This window comes from Cavia porcellus, unplaced genomic scaffold (genome assembly GCF_034190915.1).
Source record: "Cavia porcellus strain 051 isolate PalLab524CR breed Dunkin Hartley unplaced genomic scaffold, mCavPor4.1 scaffold_21, whole genome shotgun sequence".
NCBI lineage: Eukaryota > Metazoa > Chordata > Mammalia > Rodentia > Caviidae > Cavia > Cavia porcellus.
In genome coordinates this window covers 29,276,386-29,302,888 of record NW_026947504.1, presented here as the reverse complement: position 1 = coordinate 29,302,888, position 26,503 = coordinate 29,276,386, and the positions used below count along the sequence as shown (strand labels likewise).

Here is a 26,503-nt window from a genome sequence, read left to right as displayed (position 1 = left end):
GAATTTAGCTCTGGAGGAGCTGCCTCATCATCTTGCAGTAGGAGAGGAATAGAGTAAGTTAATAGCTGAGAAAATGTCCAAGTCCTGGGCCATTCTTAGCTCGGGACCTGACCTCCTGTGGCCACACCTGCCAGCTTCTTTCAGAAGGGGACTTTCCTGTCATTTACTGGAGCTGACAAAGGAGGGGCTGGCAATTTATGCTCTCATAAAGCGAAAGTTGGAGAAGCAGCCTGGCTGTCAAAGGAAAACTGCAGAATCTTCCCTGGGCATAGTGGGACAGGCTTAAAATTTTACCACTGGGCAGCTGTGGCAGGAGGTCACAGTTTTTAACCCTGCTGGGGCAGCAATGAGACTTAGCAAGATTGTCTTAAAATAGGAAATAGAAAATAGTAAGAATATAGCTCAATATAAAGGCCCTGAATTCAATACCCAGCACTGCAAAAATCCTTTTTTTTTTTTTGTCTTTTTCCTTTTTATTGGTACCGGAGATCGAACTCACAACTGCCTGCTTGCAAGGCAGATGCTTATGCTACTGAGCTAAATCCCCAGCCCCTCAAAAATTCTTAATGTTCTTTTTTTGTACCAGGGATCGAACTCATGACCTTGTACTTACCAGTCAAGCACTTGAGCCACTGAGCTAAATCCCTGGCCCAAAATTCTTAATTTTTAAAGATTTATTTTACCCTCTCAGAAAAACTCTGCCTATTGGGAGCATCAGAGGGAAGCAAAAATATTTCTAGTTATTTGTGGTAAATATTTCCTTTTATAAGCAATCACAAAAAATGTGACCACTTTTATAGGAAAAGCTCACATTTTTGAATTACAGTTCAATAAAAGCCCCTGGCATGTGTTTGATCCCCAAAACTTTTAAAATTTGGTTTGGTTTTGGGTTTTTTGTTTGTTTGTTTGGTTGGTTGGTTTGGTTTGTTTTTTGAGACAGGGTCTTGCTGTATCCAGACTGGCCTTGGGCTCACTTTGTAGCTCAGGCTGGTCTTGAACTCACGGTGATCCTTCTGCCTTAGCTTCACAAGGGCGGGGATTACAGGTCTGTGCCACCGATACCTGACTCGGTTTTGGTGTTTGGTGTTTGGTCTTTCTGTGTAGTTCGACCTTGCCTTGAGCTCAGTGTGTAGCCTGACCTGGCATCAGTCCTGTCACTCCTCCTGCTTCTGCCTCACAGGGCTGGACTTGCCAGTGTGAGCCACCGTGCCGGGCGGACCCCAGAAGTTTTAAATATATCTGTTTCCTGTATCAAATGTCCGTTAGGGTCTTTGCTGTGAGCTGCATTTTTAAAAATTGTGATTTGGTGGAAAAGAGGAACCAGATCCACACATCGTATTTACTTCTTGACCTGCAGGTACAGACAGTCTGGAAATGAGTGACTCAGACGATGATAGCCCCCAGCTTTCTGCCCACACCTTAGCAGCTCTCCAGGAGTTTTTTGCTGAGCAGAAGCAACACACAGAACCAAATGGGGATGGGAAATACCACGTTGGGATAATAGAAGAAAACTGGGTAAGTGTGTTCCTTGTCTACCAGGAAGAAGTGAAAAATCTGTTTCTGTGCCAGGTCCTGTGTTTGTGGCCTTCCCTAACACTAGAGTCTCTGGCACCTGTCATTTGGGAGCTGGTAACTCCATGAGGACAAGGACAGAAATTTCCCTTCTTTATGTGTTTTTAAGTTCTTCCTTGATACTTCTGTAGAGAATACATACCAGAAAACTGAAGTACTGCATTATTCTTGAAGTGATCTTTTTTCCTTCTGCAATTGTTTTTAGTGCTGTGTACTCTTTCTAATATTTATAATTATTGTAAAGTGGTACAAAAGACAGGTGGAAAAGAGAGAAGAAATAAAAGGAAGAACAGAACAACAGTCACAAAAAGTAGAAACCATGTTCACCACTCAGAAAAACAGGAACAAACAATGGAGAGAGAGAGAGAGAGAGAGAGAGAGAGAGAGAGAGAGAGAGAATGTTCACTCTAATGCTTATCTCTACTGTCCCTGGTGGACATGTGTGGAGACAGAGTCCAGATCCCTGTTCATTTATCCCAGCAGGCTAGGAGTAGCTTTTCGGTGGGGTAGCAGATAAACTCAGTGAGCCTGCACCTTTATTTCCCCCGAGGTTGAGATTGCCTTCTGGCCATGAGGCTGCACACCTTCTGAGGGCTTGAGCTCAGCTGGGAGCTGCCAGATGGAGCCAGTGGTGGTTCTGAGTTCTGAGCTCAGTTGGTCTTGCTCCAAGACGGCTCTAGGCCAACGACCCCACAGGATGGCCAGATCCACTCCACCATATAGCCAGGGCAGTCCACAGCCTCTGCTGCTCCATTGCACTGCCGCATCTTTCCATGGAGGCCTGTGGTGTTCCCGCAATCACTGTGTATCCACAGGTTTGAACCAGTTTCCTGTAGAGCGAGTCCTGACTCAGGCAGAAGGCACCGCCCACCATTTCTTCTTCATTAAAGTGTCTCTCTTCACTTTCTTTTTTTTTATTATTTCTTTTTGTTTTTTATTTAAAGAAAAGGAAACAAAAAAATACATGGAGATAAAAAAAAGGGTAGAAATAATACAAAATTACAGAAAAACAAACAGTAAGAAATTGCTGGTTGATAAGTTACACATTGTCATCTTAGAAATAGCTGTTCAGGTTATAGAATTAAAGTATTTAGAATGACATTCAAAAAGTGACACTACAAACCATTCTGCTCTATGATCGAACAAAAGCTCAGTAATATGGTTATCAGTCCTACACATTTGTTTTACATCTCAAAGAGGGTAAGATTAAACATATCAAAACAGAACAGAACATTAAAAAAAAAACAATTTAAAGAAATACAGATTTCAAAGCAAGTCTATTGGAGATCTTCATTGTCTATCTAACTGTCTCTAGTTTCTTACAAATAGTTGTCCCTATCTTCACCCACTTTATATACTTATTGCATATTATAGAACTAATCAAATCATTACAGGATGATGAAGGCTTTTTAGGTCCTCAAGTTCCAAATTAGGGAAGACAATAGTAACTACTATCACATCTCTCATTCTCTTTGTGATAGCTGTCCCCATCTCTACATATGCTGAAATTGAACTCAAGAAACCAGTCCAATGTCATTCTAATCAGTGAACAATAGATTGCTAGAATTTATATTATAATGCTACAAAATAAGCCTCGGGTTTCTCAGCGTCTCTTCCTCAGAGTATCTGTTCCTCACATCTTGCATTATATAATCTGTTCCCGTAAATAATTAAAAAAAAAAAAAAACCCATGTGTGAATTTCTACATATATATCTATCCTCTCTGTATTATAGGGAAAACCAAGTCATAGCGAGACAGCAAAACAATTTCCTAGAAAAACATGCAATGGATAAGACATATAAGACCACAATATAAATGATCTTCCATAGCTACTATGTTTTCTCTTGTTATTTTCAATAGATTTTTCCACAACACTGGCTTACTATAGTTAAACATAGTATCACCTATTTTTATAAAAACTCAACTTTGACAGCACTGTAGGATTTGAGAGCTGTTACTAATTAATACCCATATGGATATCCTTTACATCTTGTCATCCTCAGAGTAGTTGCCTCTACTTTTAGGGTTGATACTAACAAGCATACCAATTTCAAATAAAATCAGCCAAGGCCAACCCATAGTCTTATGATTCAGATTCAATTAAGATCAGTCATAGTAAGACAATATAAGTAATACAGGATTTCAGTTTAAGTTAATAGGAAAGTAAGGATAGTTACCATGGTATAACCTGCTATTTTTGGGTCAAGATGTCTGTGCCCTCAAATCTGACATGAGTGGACAGACCAGAACAAATCAAATTCAAACTAAATATGGCAATAGGACTACTGTCTTTTAAATCGTTATACACCATTAACAATGACCTCTGCCTTTTTTTTATATATAGTTTTAGAGCTGTCTATACTAAAGACTATAGCTTACCGTCTCTGCCTCATGTCTGCTACTCCACTTTTCTGCTATAATTTGTCCACCTTATTCCCTCATTCCATTGTCTGCCCCGTTCACTGAGGCCTCTCTGCCACTGTTGCTGGAATCCTGGTATCTCTTCCTCTCTTTCTCTGTAATGTCCTTCAGCACTCTCTGTAGGGTTGGATTGGTGGCCACAAACTCCCACAGTTCCTCCTTGTCTTGAAAGTATCTTATTTCTTCATTAATTTTGAGAGAGAGTTTTGACGGGTATATGAACTTTGGTTGCATATTTTTTTCTTTCAGGACTTGGAATATTTCTCCCCACTCCCTTCTTGACTTAAGAGTTTGTGTTGATAAGTCTGCTGTTATTTTGATAGTTTTCCCATTGTAGGTAATCTGCATCTTTACCCTGGCTGCTTTTAATATTCTGTTCTTTTGGTGGATTTCTGGAATCTTGATTATTATATGTCTAGGCATAGATCTGTTTTGATTGTAGGTAGCTGGTGTTCTGTATGCCTCTTTTATCTGGATATCATTTCTTTTTGCTATACATAGGAAATTTTGCTTTAATATATCTGTGAATATTTTTTGTATTTCATTTTTGGTTGCTCCTGCTTCCTCACTCACATTCTTTATTCTTAAGTTATGTATCTTTTTGTTTTGTATCTTCCAGTTTTTGAATTGCTTCTTTCTGGTTCCTTGTTATTTTTTAGAGGCTTTTTCTTTCACAATCATATGCCATAAATCTCTCTTCAAGTTTCAGAAGGCTGTCTTTAGTTTCTGCCAAGGCATTTTGCCAGTGTTCAATGGAGTTTTTAGTTTCCTGGTATTCTCTTTGGATCTGTTTCATGTATTCTAAGTTATGTTTAAATTCTTCTTCAGAAGTTTCTCTTTCTTTTCTGATTTCCTCAGTTCTTCCATCTGTGTTCTCTTGGGCAGGGCTTGTCATTTCTTTAATTAATCTCTTTATATCTTGCCTCACTTGGATCAGGAGTACAGCTTTAAATTCCTCTATGAGATCATGTAGGTACTTTTTAATTTCGGCTGATGCTGTGTCGAGCAATGGATGGTTACTGTGCTTGTTCTCTTCAGTGTTTACTTCTCCTGGACTTATTTTCTCATGTTGGGCAGCTGGGGATTTTTTTTTATTTTTATCTCTTGTCATGTTTCTGGTTTCTTTCAGACTGTCCTGGGGTTCTCTGGCCCTCTCCGAATTCCTTAGGGCCTTTCAGAAGCGTGCTGATTTGAGTTTTTGCTGTCCTCCCCAATTTGCTGTTATCTGGGGTAGGCTGGGATGCAGGGGTGGTACAGGCTAGTCTCCAGCCTCTGCGCCAGTCAATCTGTAAATTAGGCTGTACTTTCTGGATGTCACTGAGTTGTGACTATTTTGTATCTGCTTATTGGGCCCCAAGCAGAGGCTTGGTTTAGCCCCAGTAGCTCCTGCCAGTTCTCTTTGTACTAGAAGCAGCTGACTAATGTCACTATGGCACAGGGTTCTGCCCAAATCCCAGCTGTTGTCTTCCAGACCTCTCTGTGACAGGAGCACCAGAACAGCAGATCTGCCCAAATCCAAGATGTCTCCCACTAGTTCTCTGTATGGAGCTGAAGCCAGCACGTAATCAGGCTCTGCCCAATTTCAAGATGTCTTCCACCAGCCCTCCCTACAGGGGGACCCGGTGATGTCACCGAGCTGTAGTTTCTGCCCAACACTAAAATGTCTGCCGCCAGACTCTGTGTTATTGATGTCCCTGTGGTGGCGGGCACTGTCCAGTTCCAAGATGTTCTCTGGCCAACCCCAGCAGCTGCGGGGTTCCCAGTACTCACCAGAGTCCGGCGCAGGTCCTCATCCCGGGTCCACCGCACACCAAGCCGCCCACCTTTCCCGCACTGCCGGCACAGCGCGGAACAGTGCACAGCGTGCACTCCTGGCACGGTGCAGAATGGTCAGAAATCTGCGCAGCTTTTGGCTTTGGAACTCCAGAGCCTTTTATGATCTCTGGTGCAGCGGTATAGTCCTGGCTGCTACTCGGAGTCCCAGGTCTCAGTTTCCTGCAGTCACCAAAAGCTAACACAGCTTTTCCTGCTGGGTCTGCGGATCAGTTTGTTGATTTAAAGGCGTGGGATTTGCAGTCTCCCGTTATCAGCGTTCACGGTCTCAGCACAACTTTAAATCCTCCAGCTGCACTGTCTTGGTTAATAAGAATTGCTATCGATTTGTCTGGCCCTCTCCATGTTGTCATATTCTAGCTTCTAGTATGATTTCTCCGGAGAGACTCTTCGCCCAATCCCCTAGCAAGCCGCCATTTTGATCAAATCTCTCTTTACTTTCCCTGTGGGCTTCAGTTCTCACTTCAGATCCTTGCTGGGTCCAGGGAACCCACTTTCCTCCTCCTCCTCTTCCTCCCATTGCTATATTCCAGTATCTGTGCAGTAAATCTCAGGCTCTTTCTCTGCTGCTTACCATTCCATCTTCCTGGAAATCTCCTAGTTATTGTAGAACATGCATATAAGCATGAAGAAAATGAAAATTAGTCCTAAATCCACTAGCACAGGTAGCATAGGGGGACTGGGAGACCAGTCGCCTCCACCCACTTGAGTTTGGGGAACTCCCCAGGGTCAATCCTCTTGTTCTTCTAACAGGTAGAAAACAAAGTAACAAAGACCCAAGAAATCTCTGAGGCTGTAGGCCAGAGCACATGTGTGTTGGACCTTCTGGACTGATCTTCAGTAACCTTTTCCCTGCTCAAACCTTATTACAGGCTCAAAAATATGGACTGCATTCCATCCCTGTAATTTAATATGAACTCTGGGACGTGCACACTCATTGAAAGCCACAAGATGACTCCACTCCAGGTCATTCCAGTCAGTCTTACCTCAATACCCAGGGAGGGCTGGGAGCATGTCCTTTAAAATCCAAAAGGCTGATTCATCTCCGTGCTGGGCCGTGGTCCCAGCACCGATTTTCTCCTCATGCCATGTTCTTTGTCAGCACACAGGTGCCCTGAGCACCCCTTCCTGTGACCTTCAATAAATGTAGCTGCTTTTCTTCTACCATTGGATGTACATTTGTAATTCTTTGCTTTTTGCACATAAGAGCCTAAAATCTGTCTTCTAGACCTTACCTTTCTAATTTCTATACTTTCATTTGGTATAATTTGATAAAATTGAGGAAGTCTCCCAGGAAATAGAATACAGTAAGGAAAATAGTAGAGAACTAGTGGATAAATTTAAGAGTTTATTATTCAACTAAAAGGAGTTCAAGAAAAATAGAACACAAAACAAGAAGATCTGTAAGTTTTCAGAGGAAAAGCAGGTTCCTCACAAAGTCTCAGGGCTAGAGGCACATTGTAGTTATCAATAACTTTATGAAAACTAGAAATCAAAAATGCCTTCAGCATTTGGAGTCAAACTGGTTTTCAGCCTAGCATTCTCTACTCAGCTGAACTATTACTCAGGTGTGAGGACAAAAATGTTTTAGATACGGCAGACCTCATATTCCATAGTTGGAGGAGCATTTGCTCCAGTGAGTAAGAAGGAAGTTGTATCCGTGCTTCCTGGAGAAACAGGTTTGCTGCACATTTACAGATAGGTAACAGTGTCCAAGATTGGCTTACAGTGCTGCTGGAGTCCGTCGTGGAAGAGTGTAAAAGGCCCTGGACCCACAGGCTCCAACTGGAGGCAGGAGCTCAGTGTGGAGCCCGGTGTGAGTCTACATTGGGGTGGTCAGCGGTGGCAGGTTAAAGGGTCTGCTCCCGAGCTGTAGAGTCTGCCCTGGAGGCCAGGAGATGGATGGTCAAGGTAAGGGGGAGACAGGAGCTCCTCTGAAGACATGGAGGCAGCTTCCTTCTTTGTTCCCCTTCTGTGCCATTCTGGCCGTGATCCTCCCTAGCATGGGTCTTCCACACCCAGAACTACACTGAGCCAATATCGTTGGGCATTTCTTCCTCAATTTGACACAGTTAACTGTCACATAAGCCAAAAAAGGAAGGCATAAGCCCCAGAGAGTAGGTGATCGGACACAGGCGGGAGCCGGAAGTCCTTGGGTGACAGCTGCACAGGAAGTCTTAATGCTGTACTGTTGCATGGTGAGGCCCTGTGCTCCGGATCCTCCTGGAGGACATCAGGTTCCAGAGCAGAGGTCTGCAGGGCAAAAGTTAGAATAACAGAATGCCTGGTAGGAAGAAGGGTTACTGCAGAGTCCATGCAGAAGAAGTGATGCATTTGTTAACTGTAGGAAACATTAAAAAGTACAGTGGAAGGAATGCACACGATATTACCTGATGATTGGTTCTAACTCAGCAAAATTGTGTTGCAACTGTATTAAGAGTGGAAAGGAAAAAGTGTGTATGAGAGGGCTGGGGATTTAGCTCAGGGACATTAGCGCCTGTCTGGCAAGCGTAAAGTCGTGAGTTCAATCCCCAGTAACGCGGGGGGGGGGGTGTAAATGAGAACAAAATTTCATCTTTATAACAAATGCATAACATAAAGCGGACTAACCAATACATGGAATTTAAACCCAGTATTTAAAGGTGGGTAGGCATTCAGAGGAAGAACCAAGGGTGGAAAGCGGCTCCTATGCACCTGGGCCCAGGGTGGGGACATGGGACAGGAGGCTTCATTGCCAAGCTTGATAGTTCTTCTGGGTTTTAAAGTTGGGGTCATGTAGCTCATTGCAAGAGCTAGAAGTGTCATTCTGAGGGAAGTGTTATTCACTGTCCCCTGGGGGCGCCGGGTGAGGGAAGGCAGTTCAGCTTATGGAGCCTGTGAGGAGGTGTGGTCTGCCGCCCCCCAAGTCCTGTGGGCTGAAGCTGCTGCACCCTGCAATGCCAGGGCTGTGTTCCATGTCCTTCCTGAGCACAGAGGGCAGGCGGCTCAGCCTGTTTCCTTACCAAGAAGGATGGACAGAGATGAACCGGCACAGGCATGAATGCATCCATCTGTGCTAATGATGTGCGCGTTCTGCCTCTGGAGTCCCTTTTTTTTTGTTTTTTTGCTACCAGGAATTGAAATCAGGACCTCACACTTGGCAGGCAGGTGCTGATTAGAGTCACTTTAAAGCTCATTTTTATAAGTAAATATTCAGTAAATCCTGTATGCGTATTCATATGGGAAGTAATGTGGAGCAGTCATGGTTTTCACTGCTATGGTTGATTTAAAGATTTGTCTACATTTTCACTTGCCATTATGAGTAACACCTCACTGTTGTAGTCATTTTGTCTAGCTTTGAATAACCTGGAGCCATTACATATACCTAAGAGCTTCCAGATACACATGGTAAAAGGTCAGGGATAGTGCAACAACAAATAAAGCAAACTGTTCTCAGACAGAAGTGATGACTTGTGTTGTGCGCTATGGGGATGAGATGCAAGACAGCGAACCAGACAGGAGGTGGAGGGAGGTCTAGGAGAGCTGCCCAGCGACAGGTGCAATCGGGCTGCAGTGTCTTAGGTTTTGAAAAAAAAAATCAACCTTCATTAACACACACAGAACTCAAGTCTGCATGGGTTGATGTGTTAAGCATTAAAATCATAAAAGTCTTAAAAAGATACAATGTTTCTTGATCTAAAGGAAACAAGGAAACCAGTCAAACTGACTACATAAAATTAGAAATTTATCAATAGCAGAAGGTACCTTAAATAAGCCTGAGAAAGACAAGGAGTTAATATTAGTATTGCACAGGAAAACAAAAGGTTTAATAGCCAGGTGTTCCTGCCTTCTAGCCCAACATAGGTCTATCACTTTTTTTTTTTTTTTTAATCTTTTAAAGACAGAGTTTCACTATGCAGTTCCACTGGCCTTGTAGCCCAGACTGGCCTCAAACTTGCAGCAGTTGTCCTGCCTCAGTCTCCTGAGTGGTGGAATTACAGGTGTGTGTGGCTCTGTGGCTCTATTACTCATTACAGTGAGAGAGACTGCACCGGGCACAGCCGCAGATCATTTCAGCAGAAGGGCTTAAGAGACGACTGTTTCATGGCAGGCTTGTGCTCGGTGTTGGAGTCAGTCAGAAAGCAAACAGTTCTGTAATTGGATGTCTCAAATGTCACTGAGGAGATGAAGGAGTCAAATGGAGCTGGAGCTGGGATTTTCGGGGCATCACCAGGCTCTCGTGTGAGCCAGTGCGGCGGATGCTTGGTGAACTCCCTTGGGGATGTTAGCAGCCACTAATACTCACTGCCTAGATTTCATTGACTCATTGGGGCTGTATTACTTTAAACTAATTTCATACAAGAATGAGTTTTCAAAAGAAATAAAGCATGCACACACTGGTAAAGTAGTTGTGATAAATGAGAAGAGCAGGATTCCCATCAGCTCTAAAACGGTGTCACCGCACCTCTGTGTTACAGCAGCTGAGCCAGTTCTGGTACAGTCAGGAAACAGCCTTGCGACTTGCACAGGAAGCAGTCACTGCAGCAGGGGACAATGGCAGGTGAGAACCAGATTTTGTTTCTATTTCTGTCTTCTTTTTTCCCCTTTTCTTGGTCTTCTAACTTGAGTAAATCTGAGGCAGCCACATCTCCTCCATGGCCTGAAACGCAGTCAGTGTGTGTGTGTATCTGTAGCATTGTGTCATGGTGAGAGTAAATGCCTGGCACCTACACGTTAGAGGAGAAACGGTGTCGTTTGGCCAGTCTGTAAGGCCACAGCTCGCTGGCTCCTGCCAGGTGGAATGGGAGAAGCAGCAGCCCAGGTGCAGCAGGTAGCAAGCCCCGAGACTGCCTTCTTGCCCTCTGTACTCACCCCAGCTACGACTGTGTTGGTTGGTGCCCTCTGAGCCCCAGTGGGTCTCCCCTGTTCAGTAAACCGATCATCCACACCTGGGACTGCTAAGCCAACCAGCAGACAAATCCAGAACCACACACCATGACGCAGTCACTCCTGGAAGCCCCACCTTTGAATGCATGAAGCTTTGGGGGGCATCTAGCTGTGTCATAGGTGAGAGGCGGTCCTGGGGTGCACCCCACAGTGTGCAGAACCGTAGATCATGGTTTTAAGGGTCTCCTTAGCAGCAGGTTCAGGGACATAACGCAAACGTCTGGTCCTGGTGGCATTTCTTTCTTACCTGTTCTTTAAAACCAAGATATTTCTCACCTTTAAATTCTAGAATTCGCTTTAAAGGCGAAAAATCTTGGAAAGTGGAGAGATAGCCCAGTGTCCTGGCTTGTTTAAGGTGCTGGTTTCAATCCCATCACACACAAAAAAGTTCAAGCTTTTTGAAGTTTTATGGATATGCTCTGTTGTTGTTGTTACTTTCCTTTTATTTTTACCAGAGAGCATCTATTAATGATATCCCTTATACCTGCTCCCTACTTTTGGCTCCTTTTCAGGTGCTTCTTTCAGTGTTCACAACTTCTGAATAATGTTTACATTGCCACTTCTTGATTTCCCATTTTTAGATATTACAGTACCCCACCCTTGTCCGCGGGAATTGCTTCCACAGACCCCAGTGGACACCTGAAACTGCAGTAGCACTGATCCCTTTATATACTGTATTCTTCCATACGTGCATATCCATGATGAAGTTTAATTATGTATTAAGTGCAGTAAGAGATTAGTAACAGTATCTGATAATAAAATAGACCGATTTTAATAGTATACTATAATAAAAGTTACTTAAAACTTACGAATTTTGGGGCTGGGGATTTAGCTTAGCAGCCTAAGCATCTGCCTTGCAAGCAGGTGGTCATGAGTTAGATCCCTGGTACCAGTAAAAAAAAAGAGTTATTAAAAAAAAAACATGAATTTTTCTCTGGAATTTTCTGTTTAATATTTTAAGGCTATCACTGGTTGCAGGTAGGTGAAACTGTACCAAGTAAAACCAGTTAAGGAAGACTGGACAGAACATCATGGTGGAAGGGTGTGGTGGTCAGTTCATGGTATCTGGGAAGCAGAAGAGGGAGCAGCACCCAGAGAGCAAGGCCTGGGAGCGGGTACAGTGCCCCGGCCACACTTCCATTAAACACCCCGGCACACCCAGAACGTACTGTCGGCAGCTCCCAGCAGTCCTTCGGATGGTCCCCCTTGGCTGTCACACTGGGCAGTGCTCGCCCCGTTCTAATGTCCTCATGCTGTTCCTTGGTCAGCTGTGTTGGTGTTTTCCTCCCAAGTATCCCCAAGCCAGAGATCATCCCTCTAGTTTGCTGCTTGTTATGGTGGTGCAGAATGAAATCCTGGTGACAAATGGCTGCTTAAGTAGATTTCTCTGCACACCGTGTCCCCACCTCCTCCCTGCCCCGTGTTTTGAGCTTTTTTAGCCTGCAGCTCCTGAGCTCCTGGGGAGGGTGTGATACAGCGGGAGGCTGCTCAGCCGTCCTCACTGCCAGGGTAAGATTTGACTTTCCTGAGCCAACAGTCACCACCTGCCCGTTTGCCTTGCAGCTTCCTGGTTTCTTTGCATTCTTTATATTCTTCTCTTACTCCGATTCCTTTCAGAGTTTATGCCCAAAAAATAAACAAAACAATGTTTTACTCTTGCTTGACCTCCATGAGGAAGCAAATTTAGTAACTGTGTTCAGCCTGTCGTCTTGAACTAGAGATCTGAAATACTCCTTTTTTCTCTTCTGTTTTGTTGCTGTTTATTAGGCTTTCCTTAGTGTGCGTAGCTTTCTTTTACTGTAACAATACATGAGATAAGTCATTTTCATAGGGAGGAGAGATTTGTCTGGCTGTTTTGGAGGGTTCATTCCATGGTCAGTTGGCCTCCTGTGTTAGGCCTGCAGAGAGGCAGCATCTTGGTAAGGACTCGGTGGAGGAAGCTGCCTGCCTCAGAAAGGAGCCAGGGCTTCAGGGGCACCCAGTGCCCTCACTTCACTTTAACAGGCTTCACCTTCTGAAGTTACCGTGAACTGGGGACTGAGTCTGAACTTGTGGGACTCTGGGGTGTTCAGTGTTCAAGCTAGAGGACCTAATGACTGTTTTTACTGATGCTTGCTATTTTTTTATTACTATGAGGGCCTTGAAAGCCACTTATAATTCTTTTCTGAAAGGAGGCTTCAGTATTTTATCAGCACTGTGTTGTAATTTTAATGATGAGTGATAGCAGGTAGTATTTATTGAGCACCTACTATTTGCCTTCTCCTGCATTAAGTACTTTACCAGCATTGTCCCATTTACCATCACATCACTGTGAAGTAGTTACTTTTATGCTCTCCATTTTATTTTGGTTTTTTGAGAAACAGTCTTACTGTGTAGCCCATGCTGGCCTTGTACTTACAGCAGTCCTCTTGCCTCGGCCTCCCAGGTGCTGGGAATACAAGTATACATCACCATGCCTGATTTATACTCTCCGATTTAAAGACAGGCTTTGCGTTTGGGGAGATTCAGTCATTTGCAGAGGTCACGCAGCGGGAAATGGCTGATGGATGTTTCCTCACATCTGACCCCAGTGCTACCCAGTAACTTCCACTGGCTGAGCTGAATTCTCCAGCCTTTCCTCTGGAGCCACTGCCCTGCCTGAGGGGCTCCCGTGAAACTTCTCAGGGCAGGCCTGCTGCAGACAAGCTCTCGGATTCCGTTAGTCTAAAATGCTCTTTCTTCTTCCGTCTCAGAAGAGATTTCCATCGTGTGTATATGGTCCTCAATTGCTGCCTGATTCTTCACCAGTGGATCTATAATCCCACTGTCCCTTGCAGTCTTTTCCCCTGCCGAGAGGCTGGGTGGGAGGGTTATGTCCCTGCCAGCTGGGACCAGGACATACTGTTTTCCCTGGAAGCAAGCTTTATCATCCACTGCAAGAATACTCAGGCCAAAGCCACATTAGCCTGACACGGTATCTAACAGGAATAGGTGACACTGTTTCTGTAAGAAATACATTTTTAAAGCCGAGTTTCAGTTGGCACACATACAGTAAAATCCCAGAAGTTACAAAGTGAACTGAAAGAAAAGCTCAGTCTGCTTCCCAGTGTCTGAGGTCAGCCAGGCCCGCTCCGCAGGTAGCAGGTAGTCATGGTGTTGGGCTCAGGGACCTTCCCGAAGCCCCCCTGGGCAGCATGAGCACATCTGTGAGGACGAACTGTGTACTCCTCTGCCTGTGAGTAGACCTTGAAGATCATTTCTTACCAGCCTACGAAGGGCTGCTCACTCCTTTCCAGTGTCTACAAGCGGGGCATAGTGACTCACGCCTGTAATCTCAGCGCTTGGAAGACTAAAGCAAGGGAATCGTTTCAAGTTCAAGACCAGCCTGGGCTACAAAGTGAGCCCAAGGCCAGCCTGAACTGCATAGTGAGACCCTGTCTCAAAAAGACCAAAAAAAAAAAAAAAAAAAAAACCAGTGTCTGCAAAACACTGTTGAAACAGAGAGATGTGCCACAGTCAGCACTTTAGGTTGACTTTTAAACTCGGGTTTTCAGAGCTGAGTTTAACAGCTCTTCGATTCCCCCATTCATAAACTGTGAGCTGCCTGTAATAAAGTAAATTATTTGGGGTGATGGTGAAGCTCCTTGCTAGGTGCTTCCCTCATACACTCAAGATCCGTGATTCAGTCTCCAACAACTGCCCCAAACAAGAAAAATAGATTCTTTAATTCCCTTATACAAAAGTGATACAGACATTAAAATTAGCTTTTCTGTAGAGAGGCCTCATTTAATGTGTCTTTTTGGAAAACAAGTTATTTAGAGAATTATTTGGGTTTTTTTGTTTTGTTTTGTTTTTTATCGGTACCAGGGATCAAACTCAAGATCGCCTGCTTGCCAGGCAGGTGCTTATGCCGCTGAGCTAAATCCCCAGCCCCGGATTTTTTTCTTTTAAGACAATATTGCAAAATGACTTTAAAATATTTAGTTTGGACTAAAAGTATTTGAAATGAATATTGAAGACTTAAGGTAAGTAACAAAGAAACAAACAGCAATAATACAAAGACTAGAAGATGATAAGAGGATCCATAACTTAAGAATTAAGAACATAAAAGAAGAAGTAGGGACACAAACGAATGAGCTACAAAAGTTACTCACAGAAATAATCCAGGAGAATTTTCCTAATTTAGCAAAAGGTAAAGATACTCAGATGTATGAGGCATACAGGACCCCAGCCACCTACAACCCAAACAGGGCAACACCCAGGCATATAATAATAAAAATTCCAGAAATTCAATACAAGAACAGAATATTAAAAGCTGTCAGAGACAAGAAACAGACCACTTACAAGGGAACACCCATCAGAATTACAGCAGATTTCTCTGCACAAACCATCAAATCACGAAGAGCGTGGGGAGAAATAATTCAAGCTTTGAAAGATAATAATCTCCAGCCAAGATGGATATATCCTGCACAACTATCCCTGGAAATTGATGGAAAAACAAGGTGCTTCCAGGATAAAGAGGAACTAGGGGAATTTGCAACCACCAATTCAACTCTACAGAGAATATTGCAGGATATTCTAAAAAAGAAAAATACAAAGAATCCAGAAATAGTGGCAGAGAGGCCACAATGAATGGAGCAGAAAACAAAATGAAGAAGACAAACTGACAACTAATGACAGAAAAAGAGCTCAACAGAAATGAGGCAGAGAAGATTGGATGATAGGAACAGCTGTTTTGGAGAAAATGACGTCTTAATAGGTAATACTGATTTAGTATCATCTTGTTTTGAAGTCTCATCAAGCTTTTGTTCTTCTGTCTCCATTGGTCTAAACAGGTTGTATCTTATTGGATTTTATTATGTATGATAGTATAAGCAAAAACTTTTAAAGACAAGGAGATTATACAGAAACCATTGTTCATTTTCTGTTAGTTGATTCTAAATACCCTGTAATGCTGTCATTCTCTTAAATGGTTTTACATTGTTTTGATATACTTGATGCTACAGTATACGAAGTTATACTCAAAGATTTTAAGGAAAGAGACAATATGGTAACTACTTTTATGTCAGGATTATCTTGTGGTGAAACACTATTCTGCTTAAATGGTTATGTTTTGATCTGCGCCGTTTTGCTGTTATGCCCTCTTTTATCTCAATCTCCACTTCATTATTTACTTTTTTATTTTTATCCTTTTAATTAAGGGAAAAATAAATAAAAAATAGCAGGATATATTATAGTAACCCACTTTGACTTTCCATTATCTTGATTTAAAGCCCCGTATTACTCTCACCATCTTGTTTTTGACTGATGTTCCCCTATTCTGTTTTGCTGGATAGTATCAGGTTCGAAAGTTTAGGCAACAGCTGTGAAGATAGTGAGATTCATTATGACGCCCATTCTCGTTGACTTTTATCTACTTTTGAAGACCTACAATGTCTCCAATGCTTTGGTTTCGTCAGTTTTGTTCTTTCTGTTTTGTTCAATTTTATTATAACTGATGATATAGGCAATTCTATTAGAGATAGCAGGAGACATTATGGTAACCATTATTGATCACCTTGTATTATGCTTTTACATTATCTATTATGTCCACCCTTTTGATTTGACTGACTCTGTTCTGTTATGTCACATTTGCTTCTACTCCCTTCCAAAAAAGTAATAAGAACTGTGGGAGCAACAAAACCCAAAATGTGTAATTGTCATTGTACAAAAGAGAGGAAAAGAAAGTGCTCTAAATGATATAACTACATGTATATTTAAGTGTATAAGATAGAAAATGATATCACTGATTTTTATTGGTTCATTGAACAGAACTGTTTGCAGTCTTACTGTTGGAATGTCCACTTTACAAGCTTTAATTTTGTGACTTGAACAATTATTTCTAAGATGACAGTACGTAATCCATTAACTAGTGATTTCCTATTGTTTATTTTTTTCTGTAAATCTGTATAACTTGTACCCTTTCTCTGCTTTTTTTTTCTCTCCTTAAATAAAATTTAAAAAAAAAAAGAAGACTTAAGGTGAAAATAATAGGTGAATTAGGCTTTGAGTTAACTACATAGAACTCTGATGTCTTCCTTGTGTGTTTTACCTTTTTTCTGTAAAAACATTAATTCATACCTCAAAAGTATGAGATGCAGTTTTTAAATACCAAATTTCTTTTTTCGTTTTTATTGGTACCGGGGATCGAACTCACGACTGCCTGCTTGCAAGGCAGGCGCTTATGCCGCTGAGCTAAATCCCCAGCCCCAAATACCAAATTTCTTAAAAGTAAGACTATGTACAGCTTTTTCGTCAAATTCACTAATCATTAGCTTGCACTGTTGTTTCCTTTAACGCCTATTACATTTTGTTGCAGTCCTTACCTGGGACCAGACTGTGTAAGCCCTGTCCCAAGTGTGTTCGATTTGTGTTCTAGGATAGCGTGTGTGAGCGCCCCCAGCGTCTACCAGGCCCTGCGAGAGCTGCACAGAGACGGTATCTCTGCATCCATCTTTGAATATGACAGAAGGTTTGCCGTGTACGGGGAGGACTTTGTCTTCTATGATTACAACAACCCACTGGATTTACCCAACAACATCCCGGCACATAGTTTCGACATTGTAATAGCAGATCCTCCTTATCTTTCTGAGGAATGTCTCCAAAAGACTTCAGAAACCATCAAGTACCTGACCCGGGGCAAGATTCTTTTGTGCACAGGTAGGTGCCACATTGCTCATCTCAGGACAGCTCATTTTCAAGTCTGTGGTGTCAATAGCTGAAAGAGACCTCAGAACTCAAATCCTGAATCCACCCCAAGCCGCGTGACCATCCTTCAGCCTGCTGAGGCCTTTTAGGGTCGTAGTATTACTGTGCCTTGAGCAGATGTAGTCTAGGATTTTGTGCATGATGAGAAAAAATTGCCAGGTTTACACCAAGTAGCAAGCAGCGACATTCGTTGACGATCTCGGCGAGTTTGTGCTCAGGGCCAATCCATGCAGACAACAGATGGCGCAAACAGAAAAGGGTCAGGGTGACAGAAAGGTGGAAACGCTGCATACGGTCACAGCAACCATGACAGTTCAGGGACAAATGCAGCTTTCAGAATTTAAGGACATGCGTCTCAGTGCAGGTGCCTGCCTCCTCCTTGGGCATGGCTGGCGGGAATGGCTGGCAGGGTGCCGAGTCACTGCTGAGGCTCTCAACACACACACTTGCCCAGAGTTCACGCTAACCTTAGCGTGTGACACGCAGTACATACGTATGGACCTGTTTGTGCCAAAGACTACAATGTTATTTTTTTTTTTTTTTTGTCTTTTTCCTTTTTATCGGTACCAGGGATCGAACTCACGACTGCCTGCTTGCAAGGCAGGTGCTTATGCCGCTGAGCTAAATCCCCAGCCCCCAAAGACCACAATGTTTGAATTTTTGTGTGAGATTTATATGTGTTACCTAGGAATAAGGAATAGGAATTTGAAAAGATTTTATTATGTCCCACTGCTGTGGTGTTCCAGAATGAAACACTAACCAGGCACGAGGCTCAGCGAGGTGGGCATTGGGTGGTGACGGAAGCCGGGCCAGGAGACCTGACGTGCGTGCACGCTCACCTGGAACGTGGAACCTGTTTCTGCCTGTCTGGACAGTGGAAGAAGTGGCCCCAGAGTGCTGTGGGAATTAAATGATGGAAAGGCTCCGCTGTTTGCAGCTGTGCTAGTAGTGCATCAAGTGACACAGCATGACCACGGGGGCTGGCACAGTGGTGTGTGTGAGCCGTGGTGGTTATTTCAGCAGCAGCAGCATTTGAGCCCAGCTGTACAAGTGGTATAAGAGAGATGGAATCGTATGATGAATGTGAACTGCCCGAGGTTACAGAGCTACCTTAGGTTTACTAAACTAGAATAATTTTCTTATTAGCGCAAATGATACACTTTGTTAAGATAGACATAGTAAAGTTTGAGAGCTAAAAATGCTATTCTTTGTTCATATAAATGTGTTTTTTTTGTTTTTTTTTTTTTTTTTGAGGCTTGACCATTCGACTACTGTTTACTGCCCCTTCCAAAATGGTCAGGTGGCCCAACCTTTTAGGTTTAGGGGATGTTTTTTAAAAATGACAGATTGTAGTGTCTTGGAAGAGAGAGGTAGTGCTGGTTCCAGAATCGCCTGTGCCCAAGGACAGAGCCTGGCTCCGAGACATCCCTGTGGGTGCCGGGGTCCAGCCGGGAGCCACAGCAATCTGGGCAAGATAAAATCAGCTCAGGAGAGCTGGCCGGTTCTGTAAACTCAGCGTGCGGAAGGCTGCGGTGGGAGGATGGTGACTTCCAGCCAGCCTGGCTCCATAGAGGCCCTTCCTCAAAACACAAACGACAGCCAAGGATGAGCTGCTCTGTTCTGAATGTGAGGAGGGAGAGAGCAGAGGAGCCAGAAGACCTGAACGCTACCTTTCCAAATCCCTCTGCTTTCTTCAGATTGAAAATTTATAGTCTCCCCCATCCTGCTCCAAACCGGGGCCACCTGGCTTCATTTTCAAAATACAAGGTACAGTTTCTTGTTTCTGTGATCAGCTTGACACCTGGGTTTCTGGCCTGTGCTCCTACAGTGTGGATGTTGGAGCTGGAGTCCCAAGGCTGCCTGCCACCTGTGGGCTGAGAGGGCCACAAGAAGGAGGAATAAAGAGGGGCAGCCATGCACTCAGCACAGTCCGAGACCAGGAAAGACCGCAACAGGGGCAGTCCTCATCCTTAGTAACTGTTCGTAGTTTCGTTATGTTCTCTTGGGGGCATAATCTACTTCTAAATAGCTAAGTGTCCCCGCTTTGAAATACTTATTAACAAAAAAAAGAGAAAGAAATGCAAGTGAAAGTGAAAGACAATTATTAGCAAACCATGGGGGGAGAAAGACGGGATAGCAAGACCCCTCCCCGATGTGCCCTGGCTCCTGGGGCTGGGGCTGCTGCACCCCGGCCTGACCGCTATCTGTCCCGCAGGTGCCGTCATGGAGGCGCCCGCAGCGCGGCTCCTGGGAGTGCGGAGATGCGCCTTCATCCCCAGACACACCCGCAATTTGGCAAATGAGTTTCGATGTTATGTGAACTACAATTCTGGGCTGGATGGTGACGGAATGCAATAAAGGACCCTGGTGACATTTCCATTTCCCTGTTTTCTTTTGATTGAAAATTTATAATCTCCCCCATCCTGCTCCAAACCGGGGCTATCTGGTTTCGTTTTCAAAATAAAAGGTAGTTGATTGTTTCTTTGATCCGCTTGAGATTCTTCTGTCAACCTGAATCCCTGGAATTTCCTCGAGGAAATCTAGAACCTGTCCGCGCCACTCTTCTCATGCAACGCACAGTCTATGAAATCAGAAGAAAAACACAATGGCCTGCCCAGGCTTTGGGAATTAGGACCGCAGCTTCTGCCCTTGGCCAGAGGTTCCCTTAAAATGGGCTCCTGCCCAGTGGGCTGTGATGCCCAAGCAGGTGGCAGTGGCACCCGAGGACCTCTGGGCCCCATGTCCTGCTCCAGGCCCTCTGGGAGACCTGACTGGCCTCTGTGGAGTAAGCCGATAATCAGGGCCGATGTCTAAGTGCCTCTTTGCACTTCCTGGAGCAGGGACGGGAGTGGGGCCTGGGTCCCCTGCGCCCGGCTCAGCACCGACGCCCTAACTCTAGGCTGCCCGAGGGAGCAGCAGCTGCCCATCTCCAGGCCAGGGGCTTAGGCCGGACAGACTCACAAGTAAACACAGAAAGCCAACTGGTTCCTTTGAAATCCTACTCAGAACCGCTTTGCAGTGGTCTCCATCGCAAGGGTTGGGGCTGTGTCACATTGGTATGCCGAAGAAGAGCTTCAGAGTGTTCCAAAGGACGACCTTCAGGGTAGAATTTACTTGAAGGCCGCATACACCATGGCACTTTTGGGGAGAAAGAGGGGTATGAAAAGTCCCGTACCAAGCACTGCGCCCCAGCAAAGCCTGGGGATGGGCCGCACAGTAGGATGGGGAGGAGAGGAGGGGGGTGCCGAAGTGGGCGGGCCTGATTCCTCTGGGCAGGAAACTTCCGTTTGCTTGGATGCTAAAATCCAGTAGCTGTTTCCCCCCACCAAAGCAAAACACAGAACACAGGAGTTTAACAAAAGAGCCAAATCCATTCCTTACCCTTGAAGCAGCACGGCCTGAACTCAGTCCCCCTCCAGTTCAACTTGTTACTACCTCACTGCTGCTGCCTGAAAGTCATGAAGGTTTCATTTGAAACTTACGTTTTACACAAAAGAAAGAGTAGTCCATTCTAAGTGACAGCTTCTCAGCAATAAATGCCACCTGAAGGACTGGCTTGAATGACTGGGTGAATGTGCTTTAATGTTTTACTTGGGCCAGATGCTGGCCTGGGTGGGTGTTTTCCCCAAGGGGCTTAATCCTCACAGTCATGGCAAGGAGCTGGCACACTGAAACCAGTTCCACACTGGCAGCTCCTGCATTTACTTTGACTTAAAAGGTCGCAGCCAGGATGGTGGCACAAGCCTCTGATCCCAGCACTCTGGGCCACTCAGGCAGGAAGATCTCAAGTTCAAGCCTGGCTTGAGCGGGTTAGTGAGACCGTACTTGAAACAAAGAACAGAAACAGATAGAGATCTGGTTCAGGGCAAAGGTCCTGGGCTCAGTCCCTTCCACCACCCCAAAAAGCAAAGAAAGATTGTGTCTTGTCCACAGCTCTGTCTCCCAGGAGCTCCGTGTCCGCAGTTAGGGGAGTGCTTGCTGGGTATCTTGTTAGTTGGCTCTCTGTTGCTACAACAGAATGCCTCGGATAATTCACTTCTAAGAGAAAGGTTTATTTTGGCTCACAGCTCTGAGTGCCAGCCCAGGTCAAGCAGATTTGTTTGGGCCACTGTGGACAGGCCAGGTGGCCACAGCAGGGAGCACATGGCCAAGCAGGACTGTTCTACACCATGAGCCCAGGCACAAACAGAAAAGGAGGGGCTGGCCCCCACAGTCCTCTTCAGGACAGCTGGCTGAGTGGGCTCCCCCTTGGGCCATGGGGGGACTTCAGGAGACTTTCACCAGCTGCTCAAAGAGCTGTCAGGGTGGTTCAGTGGGCGAGCACTTGCCAGCACGACGAGGGGCCTCTATTCAGGCGTCAGCACAGGAGTATAACGAATAAAGCAAGCACAAGCCAAGCAAGTAAACAAGGAACCAAACTAGGGCAGACAGGACTAAATGGACGAGTGTGCCTTTCAGAGAGAAAGCACAAAGGCCGCCTTTCTAGCTGTTAGACTGGAGAGCTAGTTTATTCTATTGGAAATGCACTACCTTTAAACAAGGTGAACTTAGGTAACAAGAGTAAAATAGGGTCGTTTTCCCCTTGCAGATACTTTTATCTCCTTAATCCCCACCTCCTGGTGCACTGCTGTGTTTGAGGAGCAGCCTGGGGAATGTTACACAGAGGTGGCAGCAGTGAAACTTCAGATCACTGCATCACTGGCGTAAGGCAGTTTTTCTGTTTAATCTATAGATTTTTGTTGTTGTTACCAACCTTCTGTTTCCCCAGACAGGAATATATTCTAGATATGCCACTACCTGGAATACTAATCCCCCTGCCAAAGTCTGGACAAGGAAGAAATAGAATAATGTACAGCATTACTTTATGTTTGGATTTCTAACTTTGTCAGTCTGGACTTTGAGCAGTGATGTGTTTTTCATGAACAACTCTTGTCAGCATTAGTCTCTAACTCTTGTCCTGATCAAACTCAGGCTGTCAGTAACCAGGGACTAACCCTGCATTAGTTCTGTGCTAAATGAAGCTTAGGGGTAAAGTACACGTAAATGAAAGGTGTGATGGTTTGATCAGTGGTGTCAGGAGGATCAAAAAGATTGCAATGGCAAGTGGGAACACGGAAACACCTCCAGGGTTGGGGGCAGATTTATTTACATCTCTGGGCACTGATTGGGAGTGTTCCGGAGTGTCAGGCCCTGATCTCTGGTGGTCCAGGGCTTACCTGGGATAAACAAGCCAGAAGTACCGAGGCAGGATAGTTTGTCAGTTGGGGATGGGTTGATACAGTGTGCATTGCAGTGAGCAGCCGTTTCTAAGAGACAGGAGCAGCCTGAACTGGAACAGGAGCTGTCACCTGGGCAGCTAAGAAACTGAGGTCTCTTACCGGGCAAGGGTCATCTTCTGTTATGGGATGACTTTATGTGGCTAGTTAACCTTCACAAGACCAGATCAAATACTGAGTAATTTAAACCTCAAACACAAAATTAAGATAAAGATCTCCAAACACTGAAAAATAAACATAGTAAAATGCCTGTAGGGCTCACATCTTGTCCTCTGAGTAAAAATAATGATAATGTATTGACTATTGTTATTCTCCTATTGTTTTAAAGTGAAATTTTGACTTTTTTTCCCATTAAAAAAATCTCCAATTATTATTTCCTCTGAAAATCAATTTGGGGTTGAGGGTAAAGCTCAGTGGTAGCTGTGTGCCTAGCATGCACAGGGACCTGGATTCAAGCCCTCACACCAAAAACAAACCACAAGAACAAAGTCTATCTAAGCTGCACTCAGAAATAAAATGCGCAGGGCCAAAATACATTTCACCTACAATTCTTTTAATGGTATTAAAACAGCATCGTTTACAAATAATCGTGTTCAGGGACAGACTTTAAACCTAAAGAAGAGAGGATTCAGCTCAGACTGTAGTACACAGAAAGCCTTGATGCCTCTGGAAATTCTGCTTTGCTCTTGGCTTACTTTTTTATCGTATTTGGCCCGATCTGAGGGCCCTTAAAACTAAGCCAGCACTGGCTTCAATTCTTCCTGAGAACTGGCAAAGATGTTCCACCCCACCTCTTGTCCACAAATTACCTCAGTGGCTTTCAAAAGTGAACACACACACATAATTTGAGTTGTCTTACATCTGAGACAATTTCTGTGCTCCTGAGTATGCCTTGGCTTCCTGGCTTCTCAGGAGCCCCTGCGCCCATCTGACACCTGTAAACACCTTGGGATGGGGTCAGGTTGCACTCTACATGGGCAGTCAGCCGGCACAGAGCTCCAGCCCACGGAGACTGAGTTCATCTGAGAATTCCAACTATGCTTCTAAGAAAAACTCTTCAAGGTAAACGTTTCTAATCGCTTACATGTCTAGTAAAAATTGTTTTAAACTTCGCTCTAAATTACTAATATAAAAAGTGTCTGCCTCTATGCAAAACAGCTAAATAAAAATATAGGGATGGAGTGCCTACATTTTTTTTTTTTTTTTTTTTGTCTTTTTCCTTTTTATCGGTACCAGGGATTGAACTCATGACTGCCTGCTTGCAAGGCAGGCGCTTATGCCTGCTGAGCTAAATCCCTAGCCCCTAGTGCCTACATTTTTTCAAAAAGGTTTTTTTGAAAGCACAGATATATATGTAAAATCTCCTTGCTTGAGCAAGCACCCACTCAAGGGGCCTAGCCGTCTGCAGCAGCTGGGCACAACCTCGAACCCGGCCCTGCACCTGGTCATCGCCCAGCCCCTTCCCACAGTTCTACCTGTGTTCACTTCTGCCCACAAGCAAACCTGGAGCTGCCGGTGCGTGCCGATGCCCCTAGGCCAGGAGCCTGCTCCCCGGGGCTGGGCGCTGGTCCCCTGAGGCAGGTCAGCGGCAGCCCCCGGGAGGCACCTCCGGCAGCGGGGCGGCAGCAGCCCTGGCTCGGGCAGGAGGGGTGGGCGCTCAGGGGCCGCCCGGCCCGTTGCTGGGGCCCAGCAGCGGCTTGGCGCCCTGCTTGTCGAGGCTGGAGTTGATGCTGGCCCTGTCCTTCTCGGGCTCGGGGACGCACGTGCAGCCCACCGGGACCGTGACGTAGGCCTCCGTGTAGACCGAGCGGCCGCCCGCGCAGGCCGGGGTGCGGCGCAGGACCACGGCGGGCGTGTAGACCGGGGTGCTGCGGAAGCGGAAGTCCTCGGCGCCGGAGGGCCCGGTCAGGCAGCCCCGGCACAGGCAGTAGGCCTCGGGCAGGTACCTCGGGAACCTCGCGGGGTCGTAGGAGATCCTGCGGGAGAGAGCGGGGTTAGGGCGGCACCCAGGCGGGCGCAGACAGGGAGCTTGGCGAGGCCTGCTGGGGAGGCCGAGGAGGCGCAGCCGCAGCCCAGGTCGTCGGCCGGACAGCCCATCCTAGGGCCGGGTCCACCGGGACCTGGCTGACCTGCCAGGGCGCTGCGTTTGCTGTGCGCTGAATGCTGAAGGCAGCATTTGCAGCTGCCCGCCTGGAGTCCACACGACCAAAACCCCCAGCCTGCCTCGGGCAGAAAGGGAAGGCAACATTTTAGGCAGACGTCTGCGCGCCAAGACCAACTCTGTCTGGACAAACCTGCTAACATTTTCTCTGTGTGTAAGCTTAGCTAACAGGTGGCCTCTCAGTGTAGTTTCAGTTGTTCCTTTGTATAAGCCGTGTCTTTCCAGTGTAACTTAAAATGTAACAGGACGTTTCTTCCCCCTATCAGCCATGCTTTGTAGAACTGATGGCCTTAGGAGGTAACCTGAAATGCCTAAACTCCATTAGCAACTCATGACGTCACCCACCCTCCAGTCACATGCGCCGAGCCCACGAGCCCACCTTCGTACCGCCCTGCCCACTGTCCTTTAAAAGCCCAGAGATCGCGTTGGGAGGGATCCTCCTCAGAAGCCACCGATGTAATAAGCTGCCCCCTTCACCTCCTCGCTGTTGGCAAGCTGCCCCAGGAGGTTCGAGAGAGTCCCTCCAGCCACCAGTGGCTCTGAAGTCCCACGATGGGCACCCAGGACTGGCAGAGGGGCTGACTTGGGTACAGCAGAGCAAGCCTGGCTCCCTGGTTGTTGATACATGGCCACATGCAGAGGGCTGTGGGACTAGGTGTCCACACCCATCACCTCGTATTAGGGTTCACATGCCTCTTAGTTACTTTTTCTTGTCAGTGACACCAAATACCCAACACCCAAAATTAAAGGAGGAAAGGTTTATTAAGCTCACAGTTTGCAGAGGTTAATAGTTGGCTGACTCCAAGGCAGGGAGGCATGGCAGAGGGGCATCGCAGGGGGGGAACAATCCACAGCAAGTGGGCAGCAGGAGCAAGCACACTGGCAGACAATCCTACAAGCCATCAGGAAATCTACAAGGAACTTTCTAGCACTGGATCAGCTGCAAAGGAGAATTTTAGTAACTGATTTTCACAGTACAATAAGATGGAGACAGACAATCCTCTGTGTTTTCTTACTTTTCCAGATAAAGTCATGTTTGAAGAACTTGGTCATTCCTGCTTCTATTGGTTAGATTTTAGAAATCTGGAAGTGGAGCCATAGGCACTCAAGGAAGCGCTATCAGAAAAGTAACTTCTATGACGCGTGCAACACTTAGGAAGAGAGAGAGAGACACTGTGAACGGATGACAGAGGACACCGCAGCTGGTAGTTCTGAAAATGAGGAAAAAAATAGTTTTTTGGTACCAGGGACCGAAGTTAAAACTTTAGACATGCCAAGAGTGCCACTGCCTAAACCCCTGGACCCCAGCAAATTAAATTCTTAATGTGTGGAATTCTCCATCCAATAGTTTTAAGTCTGTGAAAGCACTTGGGACTGCTTTTTTGGATCAGCAAATGTTTGTGAGCAGCTTGCGTTATATCAAATCTGATATGAGAAACACTGACAGGCCTAAGCGCTTCACAAAGCGGGTTTGGGCCCAGGTTTGTCAAACTCTCAACGTGCACACAACAGCAAAGATCACACTGACTGTGCAAAACTTTTACCTTCAGTGAAAAGCTGTTTGTACCACTGAAAGCTCTGTTACTG

The 26,503-nt window shown here is 45.3% G+C and overlaps 2 protein-coding genes across 8 annotated transcripts in view; one reads left to right on the top strand and one right to left on the bottom strand.

The window, feature by feature from the left end:
• Eef1akmt1 (EEF1A lysine methyltransferase 1) overlaps positions 1-19,966 on the top strand; it is a 53,162-nt gene extending 33,196 nt beyond the window's left edge. For 3 of the 4 annotated variants that reach the window (XM_003477234.5, XM_005007015.3, XM_005007016.4), the window contains 4 exons: positions 1,358-1,515; positions 10,285-10,367; positions 17,151-17,431; positions 19,695-19,966. In XM_003477234.5, the coding sequence (XP_003477282.2) occupies positions 1,375-1,515; positions 10,285-10,367; positions 17,151-17,431; positions 19,695-19,837 (648 nt within the window). In that variant the 5' untranslated portion in view covers positions 1,358-1,374 and the 3' untranslated portion in view covers positions 19,838-19,966. Of the gene's footprint in view, positions 1-1,357; positions 1,516-10,284; positions 10,368-17,150; positions 17,432-18,049; positions 18,220-19,694 lie in introns of those variants that run through there. The other variant, XM_063232492.1, reaches the window with a different exon arrangement.
• Il17d (interleukin 17D) overlaps positions 1-26,503 on the bottom strand; it is a 61,798-nt gene that overhangs the window by 12,907 nt on the left and 22,388 nt on the right. Inside the window, exons 1-2 of one of the 4 annotated variants that reach the window (XM_063232491.1) lie at positions 25,689-25,839; positions 24,268-24,731 (exon numbers count right to left, since the gene is read on the bottom strand). The exons of 1 other annotated variant lie outside the window; for it this stretch is intronic. In XM_063232491.1, the coding sequence (XP_063088561.1) occupies positions 24,413-24,731; positions 25,689-25,819 (450 nt within the window). In that variant the 5' untranslated portion in view covers positions 25,820-25,839 and the 3' untranslated portion in view covers positions 24,268-24,412. Of the gene's footprint in view, positions 1-23,287; positions 24,732-25,688; positions 25,840-26,503 lie in introns of those variants that run through there. 2 more of the 4 variants (XM_013141020.2, XM_063232490.1) reach the window with 2 other exon arrangements.